Source organism: Heterodontus francisci, chromosome 1 (genome assembly GCF_036365525.1).
Source record: "Heterodontus francisci isolate sHetFra1 chromosome 1, sHetFra1.hap1, whole genome shotgun sequence".
In the NCBI taxonomy this organism is placed as follows: Eukaryota; Metazoa; Chordata; class Chondrichthyes; order Heterodontiformes; family Heterodontidae; genus Heterodontus; species Heterodontus francisci.
In genome coordinates, this window is record NC_090371.1 from 351809 (window position 1) to 365385 (window position 13577).

Consider the following 13577-nt stretch of genomic DNA (forward strand, 5'->3'; position numbering starts at 1 on the left):
CTCGTCGGTCTCGTTGTGCTCTCCCTGCCAGGCTGCTCTTTTATCTTCCTCGCCGGTCTCGCTGTGCTCTCCCTGCCAGGCTGCTCTTTTATCCTCCTCGTCGGTCTCGCTGTGCTCTCCCTGCCAAGCTGCTCTTTTATCCTCCTCGTCGTTCTCGCTGTGCTCTCCCTGTCCAGGCTGCTCTTTTATCCTCCTCGTCGGTCTCGCTGTGCTCTCCCTGTCTGGGGTGCTCTTTTATCCTCCCCGCAATTCTAGCTGTGCTCTCACTCTTCGGGCTGCTCTTTTATCCTCCTCATCGGTCATGCTGTGCTCTCGCTCTCTGGGCTGCTTATTATCCTCCCCGCTGGTCTCGCTGTGCTCTCCCTCTCCGGGCTGCTTATTATCCTCCCCACTGGTCTCGCTGTGCTCTCCCTCTCCGGGCTGCTTATTATCCTCCCCACTGGTCTCGCTGTGCTCTTCCTCTCCGGGCTGCTTATTATCCTCCCCACTGGTCTCGCTGTGCTCTCACTCTTCGAGCTGCTCTTTTATCCTCCTCATCGGTCATGCTGTGCTCTCGCTCTCCGGGCTGCTTATTATCCTCCCCGCTGGTCTCGCTGTGCTCTCCCTGTCCGGTCTGTTCTTTTATCCTCCCCGCTATTCTCGCTGTGCTCTCCCTCTCCGGGCTGCTTATTATCCTCCCCACTGGTCTCGCTGTGCTCTCATTCTCCGGCCCTCCCCTTTTACCTCCCTGCCGGTCTCACTGTGCTCTCCCTGTCTGGGCTGCTCTTTTATCCTCCTCGCCAGTCTCGCTGTGCTCTCGCTCTCCAGGCTGCTCTTTTATCCTTCCCGCTGGTCTCACTGTGTTCTCCCTCTCCGGGCTGCTCTTTTATCCTTCCCGCTGGTCTCACTGTGTTCTCCCTCTCCGGGCTGCTCTTTTATCCTTCCCACTGGTCTCGCTGTGCTCTCGCTCTCCAGGCTGCTTATTATCCTCCCCCACTGGTCTCGCTGTGCTCTCACTCTCTGGCCCACTCCTTTTACTCCCCGTTGGTCTTGCTGTGCTCTTGCTCTCCGGGCTGCTTTTTTATCCTCCTCGCCGGTCCTGCTGTGCTCTCGCCCTCCGGCCTGCTTATTATCCTCCCCGCTGGTCTCACTGTGCTCTCACTCTCTGGCCCACTCCTTTTACTCCCCGTTGGTCTTGCTGTGCTCTCGCTCTCCGGGCTGCTCTTTTATCCTCCTCGCCGGTCTCGCTGTGCTCTCGCCCTCAGGGACTGCTCTTTTATGCTCCCCACCAATTTCGCTGTACTCTTGCTCTCTGCACTGCTCTTTTATCCTCCTGGCTGGAAAAACCTCAGCATAGCTTGGTTAGCTGCACTGTCATATAACTACTGCGCGCTAACCTATTCCACCACCGTCGCCAGCCAGAATTCCAACAATTCCAATTAGTAACCTAATTGACTAACTGTGCTTACCTTACTCACCAAATTCCTGAGATAAGTACTCTGTAGAAGCTGTATTCTGTCTGGCTGAGCTCCATACTACTTAATAACGTATTACCCAATCTCCTAAAATCCTTTAGACCCTCAAGCTTTTTCTTATGTACATCACTGACCCAACATGGCCCCACATCACTGGCCCCACATGGACCCTGATCGCTGACCCTACATCGACCCCACTTGTACTGTGGCTCTGGACTGTAAAGATCATGGCATTGCATTCCTATAATTATTTCATTTCCAGCTGTGTGGCTAATCTCCCCTCCTTGTTTGTTTGTGCCATTGATATTTCTTTGATGGTACTTTTAAGTGAAAACATACCTGATTTTCCTATTTCTTTCTCGCACTTAGCAGTTGGCAGGAAAAAAGACAGAAGCGCAAGGGGAGAGCCAACTGTGTAACAGCCCCGACAGCCAATTTTATCTGCAGCACCTGTGGCACAGTGGCGCAGTGGTTAGCACCGCAGCCTCACAGCTCCAGCGACCTGGGTTCAGTTCTGGATACTGCCTGTGTGGAGTTTGCAAGTTCTCCCTGTGTCTGCGTGGGTTTCCTCCGGGTGCTCCGGTTTCCTCCCACATGCCAAAGACGTGCAGGTTGATAGGTAAATTGGCCATTATAAATTGCCCCTAGTATAGTTAGGTGGTAGGGAAATATAGGAACAGGTGGGGATGTGGTAGGAATATGGAATTAGTGTAGGATTAGTATAAATGGGTAGTTGATGGTCGGCACAGACTCGGTGGGCCGAAGGGCCTGTTTCAGTGCTGTATCTCTAAACTAAACAAACATAAACACCTGGGGAAGACCCTGTCAATCTAGTATTGGCCTTTATAGCCACTCCAGGCGCTGCTTCACAAACCACTGACCACCTCCAGGCGCTTACCCATTGTCTCTCGAGACAAGGAGTCTAAAGAGAACATCCCATCTCAGCCATAGTCCGGTAATTAGAATTGAGTGAAATTTGTGAAAATTAATATTGTGCTGCAAGTATTCAAATTTCTGACTGTCAATCTCTCAACCACGAATATTTACTTTTCCTTGTGTGAAATCTATAGAATGTTTCAAGGACAAACTGTACTTACTATTAAAATGGAGTAGAGCTTTAGGGGTGACAGGGGTTGATGTCAGGACCAGCATTTCTAACCCCTTTAATCCCTCCCGACAAACTTCTGCTGCGACTTCCTGGTTTATTTCAGTTACGTGATCAAGTTCCAGTACTTGTAATCGGATACAGTTCCGAGCTGAAGAATAAATATAATGCAGAGTGTAAATAATAAATAACCTCACAATAAAACTTTCACAGTTCAGAAAGAAACTCACTACAGAACAATCTGTAAATCATAGACTGTAGTTCTTAAGTCACAACCGCCGCAAATGTGGATGTGTACTGCCTGTTTTTTGGGCGCTATGAGTGGCCTTAGATGGCCAAAATGGCATCAGTAGCACACGCTCCCAACTTTAGTGCGAGCTGCGCCAAATGCCAAATTGGCGAGGACATGAGTGTGTGCCCATTGAGCGTCTGTTGAAAATATGCAGAGCAGGCTAATCATTGCCGAATGCTGAATTGACACTAGCACTGCCTTTCTGGAGTGCAATATTCCAGTGTTATTTAAAGCGATCATCAACTACTTACAGGTTAGTTGTTGATTGATTGATTTATTGTTTTACATTCTTTTATGGGATGTGGGTTTCGCTGACAATGCCAGCATTTGTTGTCCATCAATAATTGCCCTTGAACTCAGTGGCTTTCGAGGCCATTTCAGAGTGCAGTTAAGAGTCAACCATATTGCTGTAGGTCTGGAATCACGTAGGCCAGACGAGGTAAGGATGGCAGAAGGTACAGGAATAGAAGGATAAGACAGATGAATGCGTAGCTGGAAAGATGGTGCAGGAGGGAGGGCTTTAGACTCTTGGAACATTGGGACTGCCTCTTTGGGCGAAGGGGCCTGTACAGGCCAGACAGGTTGCACCTGAACAGACCCGGGATTGAGTTCCTTATGGGACGTTTTGCTAGTGCTGATGGGGAGGGTTTAGTTTGGCAGGGGATGGGGACCTGAGGGTAGACTCAGTTGGGAGAAAATCAGAAATGAAAATGAAAGGCGGAAAATTAATGGATGATAAAAGCAAAATACTGCGGATGCTGGAAATCTGAAATAAAAACAAGAAATGCTGGCAATACTCAGCACGTCTGGCAGCATCTGTGGAGAGAGAAGCAGAGTTAACGTTTCAGGTCAGTGACCCTTCTTCAGAAATTAATGGATGAGTCTGGTTAGAAAATAAAAAAGAGTTTGGCAGTGCTCGAGATACCTATTTCAAGGCAAGGAGTGTAGCAAATAAAGCAGATGAGCTGAGGGCACAGATAGACACGTGGCAGTACGATATCATAGCCATTACAGAAACATGGCTTAAGGAGGGACAGGAATGGCAGCTCAACGTTCCTGGTTACAGGGTTTTCAGACGCGATAGGGAGGGGGCTAAGAAAAGAAGGGGAATGGCAATTTTGTTCAAACAAACAATTACAGCTGTGAGGAGGGTTGATATGTTGGAAGGTACATCAGATGATGCCATATGGATTGAGCTAGGGAACAAAAAAGGGGCAATCATACTGCTGGGAATGTACTATAGAGCCCCAAACAGTCAGAGGGAGATAGAAGAGCAGATATGTAGGCAAATCTCTGAGAAGTGCAAGAACAATAGGGCAGTAATAGGAGGGGATTTTAACGACCCCAATATTAACTGGGATAGTGTGAAAGGAATTGAGGGAGCAGATTCTTGATGTGCATTCAAGAAAACTTTTTCAGCCAACAAGAGAGAGCACAGTTTCAGACTTAGTTTCAGGAAATGAAGATGGGCAGGTGGAAGGAGTGGCAGTGGGAGAGCATTTTGGTGGTAGTGATGATAATTCGATCAGTTTTAATGTAATTATGGAAAAGGACAAGGATAGAACAGGGGTTACAGTTCTCAATTAGGGAAAGGCCAATTTTACTAAACTGTGGAGTGATTTAGCGAAAGTGGACTGGAAACAGCTACTAGTAGGTAAATCAGTGTCAAAACGTGGAAATTCAAAAGGGAAATTCAAGAGGTTCAGAGTAAAGCTGTTCCCACAAAGAAAAAGGGTGTGACATCCAAATCTAGAGCCCCATGGATGTCAAGGAACTTACAGGCTAAGATAAGTTAGAAAAGGAAAGCTTATATCCGACACCGAGAACTCAATACTACAGAAAGCTGAGAAAAGTATGGAAAGTGGAGGGGTGAAATCAAAAAAGAAATTAGGAAAGCTAAGCGAGACCATGAAAGAATATTGGCAAGCAAAATCAGGGTGAACCCAAAGATGTTTTATCAATACTTTAAGAGTAAGAGGAGAACTAAGGAGAGAGTAGGGCCCAAAAAAGACCAAAAAGGTAACCTACATGTAGCGGCAGAAGATGTTGATATGGTTCGTAATGAATACTTTGCGTCTGTCTTCACAAAAGAGGGGAGCAATACAGATATTCTAGTAAAGGAAGAGGGGTATGAAGTATTGGATGTGATAAACATAGGGAGAGAGGAAGTATTAGTGGGATTAGCATCCTTGAAAGTTGATAAATCACTGTGGCTGGATGAAATGTACCCCAGGCTGTTAAAAGAAACAAGAAAGGAAATAGCAGAAGGTCTGACCATCATTTTCCAGTCCTCACTGGATACAGGTGTGGTGCCAGAGGATTGGAGAACTGCTAACTTTGTACCTCTGTTTAAAAAGGGAGCAAGGGATAGACGAAATAATTACAGGCCAGTCAGTCTAACCTCAGCAGTGGGCAAGGAAGATAGATGAGGGTAGCGCAGTTGATGTGGTCTACATGGATTTTAACAAGGATTTTGACAAGCTCCCACATGGAAGAATGGTTAAAAAAATTAAATCCCATGGGATCCAGGGAAAAGCAGCAAGGTGGATAGAAAATTGGCTCAATGGCAGGAAACAACGAGTAATTGTTGACGGGTATTTTTGCAGCTGGAGCACTGTTTTCAGTGGCCTTCCGCAGGGTTCAGTACTGGGTCCCCTGCTTTTTGTGGTATAGATTAATGATTTGGACATAAATGTAGGGGGGCCTGATCAAGAAGTTTGCAGATGACACAAAGATTGGCCATGTGGTAGATAGCGAGGATAGCTGTAGACTGCAGGAAGATGGTCTGATCAGATGGGCAGAAAAGTGACAAATGGAATTCAAACCAGAGAAGTGTGAGGTGATGCATTTGGGGAGAATACAAAGGAATACAAGATTAATGGGAAAATACTGAGAAGTGTAGAGGAAGTGAGGGACCTTGGAGTGAATGTCCACAGATCCCTGAAGGTAGCAGGACAGGTCAATAAGGTGGTTAAGAAGGCATATGAAATCCTTTCCTTTATTAGTCGAGGTATAGAATATAAGAACAGGGAGGTTATGCTGGAACTGTATAAATCATTGGTTAGGCAACAACTTGTGTACTGTGTGCAGTTCTGGTCACCTCATTATAGAAAGGATGTAATTGCACGAGAGAGGGTACAGAGGAGATTTACAAAGAACAAAGAACAAAGAAAATTACAGCACAGGAACAGGCCCTTCGGCCCTCCAAGCCTGCGCCGATCCAGATCCTCTATCTAAACCTGTCGCCTATTTTCTAAGGGTCTGTATCTCTTTACTTCCTGCCCATTCATGTAACTGTCCAGAAACATCTTAAAAGACGCTATCGTGCCCGCGTCTACCACCTCCGCTGGCAACGCGTTCCAGGCACCCACCACCCTCTGCGTAAAGAACTTTCCACGCATATCCCCCCTAAACTTTTCCCCTCTCACTTTGAACTTGTGACCCCGAGTAATTGAATCCCCCACTCTGGGAAAAAGCTTCTTGCTATCCACCCTGTCTATACCTCTCATGATTTTGTACACCTCAATCAGGTCCCCCCTCAACCTCCGTCTTTCTAATGAAAATAATCCTAATCTGCTCAACCTCTCTTCATAGCTAGCGCCCTCCATACCAGGCAACATCCTGGTGAACCTCCTCTGCACCCTCTCCAAAGCATCTACATCCTTTTGGTAATGTGGCGACCAGAACTGCACGCAGTATTCCAAATGTGGCCGAACCAAAGTCTTCTACAACTGTAACATGACCTGCCAACCCTTGTACTCAATACCCCGTCCGATGAAGGAAAGCATGCCGTATGCCTTCTTGACCACTCTATTGACCTGCGTTGCCACCTTCAGGGACCTCACCCGTGTTTAAGGATGCTGCAAAGATATCTGTTAAGGCCCCAGCTATTTCCTCTCTCACTTCCCTCAGTAACCTGGGATAGATCCCATCCGAACCTGGGGACTTGTCCACCTTAATGCCTTTTAGAATACCCAACACTTCCTCCCTCCTTATGCCGACTTGACCTAGAGTAATCAAACATCTGTCCCTAACCTCAACATCCGTCATGTCCCTCTCCTCGGTGAATACCGATGCAAAGTACTCATTTAGAATCTCACCCATTTTCTCTGACTCCACGCATAACATTCCTCCTTTGTCCTTGAGTGGACCAATCCTTTCTCTAGTTACCCTCTTGCTCCTTATATATGAATAAAAGGCTTTGGGACTTTCCTTAACCCTGTTTGCTAAAGATATTTCATGACCACTTTTAGCCCTCTTAATTCCTCGTTTCAGATTGGTCCTACATTCCCGATATTAGAACATTACAGCGCAGTACTTCTTTACAGCGCAATATTCTTTCAAAGCTTCGTCTTTCTTCAGCCTCCTAGACCTTATGTATGCTTCCTTTTTCCTCTTAGCTAGTCTCACAATTTCACCTGTCATCCATTTACGAGGATGTTGCCGGGACTGGAAAAATGCAGCTGTGAGGAAAGATTGGATAGGCTGGGGTTGTTCACCTTGGAACAGAGAAGGCTGAGGGGAGATCTAATTGAAATGTCCAAAATTTTGAGGGTCTGGATAGAGTGGAGGTGAAGGGTCTATTCATCTTAGCAAAGAGATCAGTGACTTGGGGGCATAGATTTAAAGTGATTGGTAGAAAAATTACAGGGGAGATGAGGAAAAACTTTTCACTCAGAAGGTTGTGGGGGTCTGGAACTCTCTGCCTGAAAGAGTAGTTGAGGCAGAAACCCTCAACTTATTCAAAAGGAATCTGGATATGCACCACAAGTGCTGTAATCTGCAGGGCTATGGACCAAATGCTGGAAGGTGGGATTAGACTGGGTGGATCATTTTTCAGTCAGCACAGACACGATGGGCCAAGTGGCCTCTTTCTGTGCCATAAACTTTCTATGATTCTATGATTTCCTTCCCTAAAAGACATTAGTGAACCAGATGGGTTTTTACACCAATTAATGATAGTTTCATGGCACCATTACAGGGACTAGCTTTCAATCCCAGATTTGTAATAATTAATTGAATTTAAAGTCCACCAGCTGCCATGGTGGAATTTGAACCCATGTCCTCAGGGCATTAGCCTGGGCCTCTGGATTACTAGTCCAGTGACATTACCACTACGCCACCATCTCCCCTTCTGGCATCTGCTACAATTGTACAAATAGTTGTGCTTTCTGGAGTTACTTTAATTTGCTAAAGACTACAGAGTGATTTGGCATGTGCTGAAGCAGTTGGTCCTGACTTCTGGGCTTTTGCACAAACCAGTTGCTCCCACATGGGTGCACAAGTCTTGGAATACAGATGACTGGAAGAATGAGCATAGGGGACAAGGAGTGCTAATTGTACATTAATTGTGTTTAACTGTAGGTGGGTGGTGAGTATTAACTATGGACCCATAAATAGATACTGACTTCAATGGCGATTGTGGGTTAGGAGCTGTTTAGAGTCAATGAGTTATTACGGCACAGAAGGAGCCAATTTGGCCCATTGTGTCCATGTGGAGCAATTCAGTCAGTCCCATTTCCAGGCTCGATTCCCAGAGCCCAGTAAGCTTATTTCATTCAAGTGCCCATCCAATTTCTTTTTGAAATCATTGATCGTGTTCGCTTCCACCACCCTTGTAGGCAGTGAGTGCCAAGTCATTACCATTCACTGTGTAAAAAAATTCTTCCTCATATCCATCCTACAAACTCTTGCCCAAAACCTTAAAACTCTGTCCCATAGTCCTTGTATAACTAGCTAATGGGAACAACTTTTCTTTGTCCACCTTACCTGTCATAATCTTGTGCACCTCTATCAAAACTCCCCACAATCTCCTTTGCTCCAAGGAAAACAACCCAAGCTTCTCCACCTTAACCTTGTAACTAAATTCCCCCATCCCTGGACAGTTCTAGCCACCACACTTTAGGAAGAGTGTGAGGATCCTTGAGAAGATTCAGAGGATTTACCAGAATGATTCCAGGGATGGGGAAAATTCTGTCCTTGACCCCTCTGGATATTCTCTCTCTCCAGCACTGTAATGCTTTCCTTAATCAATACTTTTCTCCCCCTTTTCTTCCTTTCCTATCTTTCCTGAACACCTTGTATCCAGGAATATTTAACACCCAGTCCTGCCCTTGTTAAGCCAGGTCTCTGTTATAGTCACAACATCATATTTCCAATCTGCGCCTGTACCTCACCAATCTTATTAACCACACGCCATGCATTCACATATATGCACATTAACCCTGATTGAGACTTTACATCTTTCTCCCTTATTCTGACTCCATCTAATAACTTATTATTCCCTACTCTTTAGAACTGTACCATTTAGGCTCGCTCTATCCCTTCTGTCAAATGCATTACTGCACATTTCTCGGTACTAAGTTCCATCTGCCACTTGTCTGCCCATTCTGTTAGCCTATCTATGTCCTATTGCAGTTGACTGGTACCATCCTCACTGCTGCACCTCCAAGTTTAGCATCATTGAAAAATTTTGAAATTTTACTATGTATTCTAATATCCAAGTCATTTATAGATATCAAAAAAGTGGTGCCAGCACTGACCCTTGAGGAACACCACTATCTACCAACCTCCAGTCTGAAAAACAATCATTTACCACGACTCACTGTCTTCTGTCCTTAAACCAATTTTTTATCCAAGCGGACACTGATCCTCCTATTCCATAAGCCTCTATTTTGTTAACTAGCCTTTTATGTGATACCTTATCAAACGCTTTCTTAAAATCCATATAAACAACATTTATCGCATACCTTTTAACAACTTTCTCTGTTACTTCATCAAAAAATTCAATTAGATTTTTCAAGCATAACTTGCCTTTTACAAATCCACGCTGGCTATCCTGAACTAACTCAAACCTCTCCCAATGTCTGTTGATTTTTTTCCCTGTTTATTGTTTCTCGAATTCTTTTTTGTTTCATCATTTTCGCTACCTCCCTCAATATCCAAGGATGTTGGAATGTACCTAGCCTGTACCTGAAACATCTCCTTCTTAAAGATCACCCATTCTTCCTGTCAGTCTTGGGTTCCATTTTACCCTGGCTAGATCCCCTCTCATCCCATTGAAATAAGCCCTCTTCCAATTTAGAGGTTCTACTTTAGATTGTTCGCTGCTCTTCTCCATTACTAATCTAAACCTGATACGATGATCACTCTTACCCAAGTGTTCCTCCACAGTATTACGACCAGGTGAGAAAGGTGGCTAGGGGTCTTTTACTGTCTTCACCTGGTCTTACTGTAACAGGGTTTAATTTTAAAACACACTGTGTTTTGACCTCCCCTTTGGTGAATCCTGGTTCACCACTTTCCAATTATATGGCAAAGACATGAGCATAAACATGCTTTCTTAGGTTTAAAGAAGAAAAGTGAAATTTATTAAAACTTAAACTTAAACTCTGATTCGGTTAACACCTACGGATGCACGTCGTGCCCCACGCTAGCATGCATACGTGATACGCACATGTAAATAGGGACAGGAAAGAGCAAAAGAAAAATAAACTGGAGAGGTTTGAGGCAATATCAGAAGAGTTTCTTGTTTACTGTGCTTCGAGCTCACTATAGTCCTTTTGTAAGTAGTCTTTCTTTTCGTTAGGGCCCAGTATTCTTCTTAAACCTTGTTCACTGTAGGAGACTTTTCTCTCTTGGGGTTCATATGTCTTCAATGGTTTCCGAAGCTGGTGAGAGCAAGATGCGAGCAGACAGGAGAGAGGTCTTTTCAGTCCAGGAGCGAACAGCGTTCTGAGTTTTAACCCTGTGGCCAGTACACATTCCAAAAAAACTCCAACAGTTCAGCCAGTCATGTGACTAAACTGGTCTGATCATGTCTGTCATCTTAGTAGTTAACCTGGAATGCTTCAACGTCTGGTAATCAAAAGTCCATTGTGGATTAAATTGGAGCAAGGAATAGCCCATTTATCTTTTGAAGTGCTGTCTGTTGATATGCTAATGTCTTGCTCTAGCCAAAGTCGTCAACTGTTTTTTTTAAAACAAGTTCCTTCTTCATCAACAAAAGTTTAAAATCAATGTTCATGTGGCGAAATTAATTTTCCTCATTCTTGGCAGGTGGAGGATTTGCCTGACACCTCCACACCCAGGGGAATAAAATGTGATTTGAAAAAAGATGGCGCATTTCATTACAGTGTTTGAGAGAAATATAAGATACAGAAAGAAAAACCATGCATTTCTCTCATTCATTTCCATTCATTCATCAATCTGAAAGCTTATTAAAAATGGTCTTTTTGGGGTGGCGTGGCTGCTTTAATTTCCCTTTCTTTTTCCTCAGGAGAGTTAGTAGTGGGCAGGTCTATTCTGAACTCTCTGAGTCACACAAAGACTTTTGACTTCAGGGGATGGGTCGGGTTCCCTTTTCGTCTGACTGTGGTGGAGGATTCTTTGTTAATCTCCCCCTTGTTCTCTGGGACACTCCTACCTGCAGGTATTTGTGCAGACATGACTGTACTCTTCTGTGACACTTCGACTAGCTGAGGCATCACCCTCACGGTTTCTCTGCCCCGTAGAGGTCTCTCTTTGTCTCTGCAGGTTCCTGTAAATCCTGGAACTCTGGTGGGCTTGCCTGACCACAGACACTTGGTCCACCTCATTCCCCAGTACCAGATCCATTGGGGAGACAGTGGCATAGAGGTAATGTTACTGAACTAGCAATCCAGAGGCCTAGACCTAATGCCCTGGGGACATGAGTTCAAATCCCACCACGGCAGCTGATGGAATTTAAATCAAATTAATAAATTTGAAATTTAAAAAGCTAATCTCAGTAATGGTGACCACAAAACCATTGCCGATTGTCGTAAAAAATCCATCTGGTTCATTAATGTCCTTTAGGGAAGGAAATGTGCCATCCTTACCTGGGCTGGCCTACATGTGACTCCAGACCCACAGCAATGTGGCTGACTCTTAAATGCCCTCTGAAATGGCCTAGCAAGCCACTCAGTTGTCAAGTGCAATTAGGGATAGGCAACAAATGCTGGCCTTGCCAGTGATGCCCACATCCCAAAAATGAATTTTAAAAAAGTGGTGTAATGTCACTGAAATAGTAATCGAAAGGTCCAGGCTAATGCCCTGAAAACACAAGTTCAAATCCCACCAGAGCAGTTGGTGGAATTAAAATTAAATTAATTATTAAAAATCTGAAAGCGAGGCTGGGAATTAATAATGGAAAATAAGGGGATGGCAGATGAATTGAACAGGTATTTTGCATTGGTATTCACTAAAGAGGATACAAGTAACATCCCAGAATTAGCTGTAAGTCAGGAAATGGAAGGGAGGGAGGAACTCAAGAAAATTACAATCACCAGGGAAGTGGTACTGAGCAAATTGTTGGAGCTGCGGGCTGACAAGTCCCTGGGTCCTGATGGACTTCATCCGAGGGTGTTAAAAGAAGTGACTAGTGAGATAGTTTATGAGTAGGTTTTAATTTTCTAAGATTCCCTTGATTTGGGGAAGGTTCCATTAGACTGGAAAATAGCCAATGTAATCCTTTATTCAAAAAGGGAGACAGAAAGCAGGAAACTACAGGCCAGTTAACTTAACATCTGTCATAGGGAAAATGTTAGAAGCTATGATGAAAGACGTTATAGCAGGGCACTTAGAAAAATTCAAGGTAATCAGGCAGAGTCAATACAGTTATCTGAAAGGGAAATCATGTTTAACCAATTTATTGGAATTCTTTGAAGAAGTATTTGATAAGGTACCACATCAAACGATATTGTGCAAAATAAAAGCTCATGGTGTAGGGGGTAACATATTGGCATTGATAGAACAAAGAAAATTACAGCACAGGAACAGGCCCTTCGGCCCTCCAAGCCTGCGCCGATCCAGATCCTCTATCTAAACATGTCGCCTATTTTCTAAGGGTCTGTATCTCTTTGCTTCCTGCCCATTCATGTATCTGTCTAGATACATCTTAAAAGACGCTATCGTGCCCGCGTCTACCACCTCCGCTGGCAATGCGTTCCAGGCACCCACCACCCTCTGTGTAAAGAACTTTCCACGCATATCCCCCCTAAACTTTTCCCCTCTCACTTTGAACTCGTGACCCCTAGTAATTGAATCCCCCACTCTGGGAAAAAGCTTCTTGCTATCCACCCTGTCTATACCTCTCATGATTTTGTACACCTCAATCAGGTCCCCCCTCAACCTCCGTCTTTCGAATGAAAATAATCCTAATCTGCTCAACCTCTCTTCATAGCTAGCGCCCTCCATACCAGGCAGCATCCTGGTGAACCTCCTCTGCACCCTCTCCAAAGCATCTACATCCTTTTGGTAATGTGGCGACCAGAACTGCACGCAGTATTCCAAATGTGGCCGAACCAAAGTCTTATACAACTGTAACATGACATAGAAGATTGGCTAGCGAACAGGAAACAGAGAGTAAACATAAATGGGTCATTTTCTGGTTGGCAAGATGTAACAAGTGGTGTGCCACAGGGCTCTGTGCTGTGTCCTCAACTTTTTACAATTTATAGAAATGACTTGGATGAGGGGACCGAAGTTATGGTTGCTAAATTTGCTGATGACACAAGGGTAGGTAGGAAAGTAAGTTGTGAAGAGGACATTAGGAGGCTACAAAGGGATATAGATAGGTTAAGAGAGTGGGCAAAGATCTGGCAAATGGAGTATAATGTGGGAAAATATGAACTTGTCCACTTTGGCAGGAAGAATAACAAAGAAGCATATTATCTAAATAGGAAGAGATTGCAGAGCTCTGAGATGC

At 44.6% G+C, this 13577-nt stretch overlaps 1 protein-coding gene across 1 annotated transcript in view; it reads right to left on the bottom strand.

The window, feature by feature from the left end:
• The window catches only part of fbxo41 (F-box protein 41), a 619689-nt gene that overhangs the window by 94967 nt on the left and 511145 nt on the right, over nucleotides 1-13577 (bottom strand). Inside the window, exon 11 of the mRNA XM_068027311.1 lies at nucleotides 2552-2710. Within this exon, the coding sequence (XP_067883412.1) occupies nucleotides 2552-2710 (159 nt within the window). The remainder of the gene's footprint in view (nucleotides 1-2551; nucleotides 2711-13577) is intronic.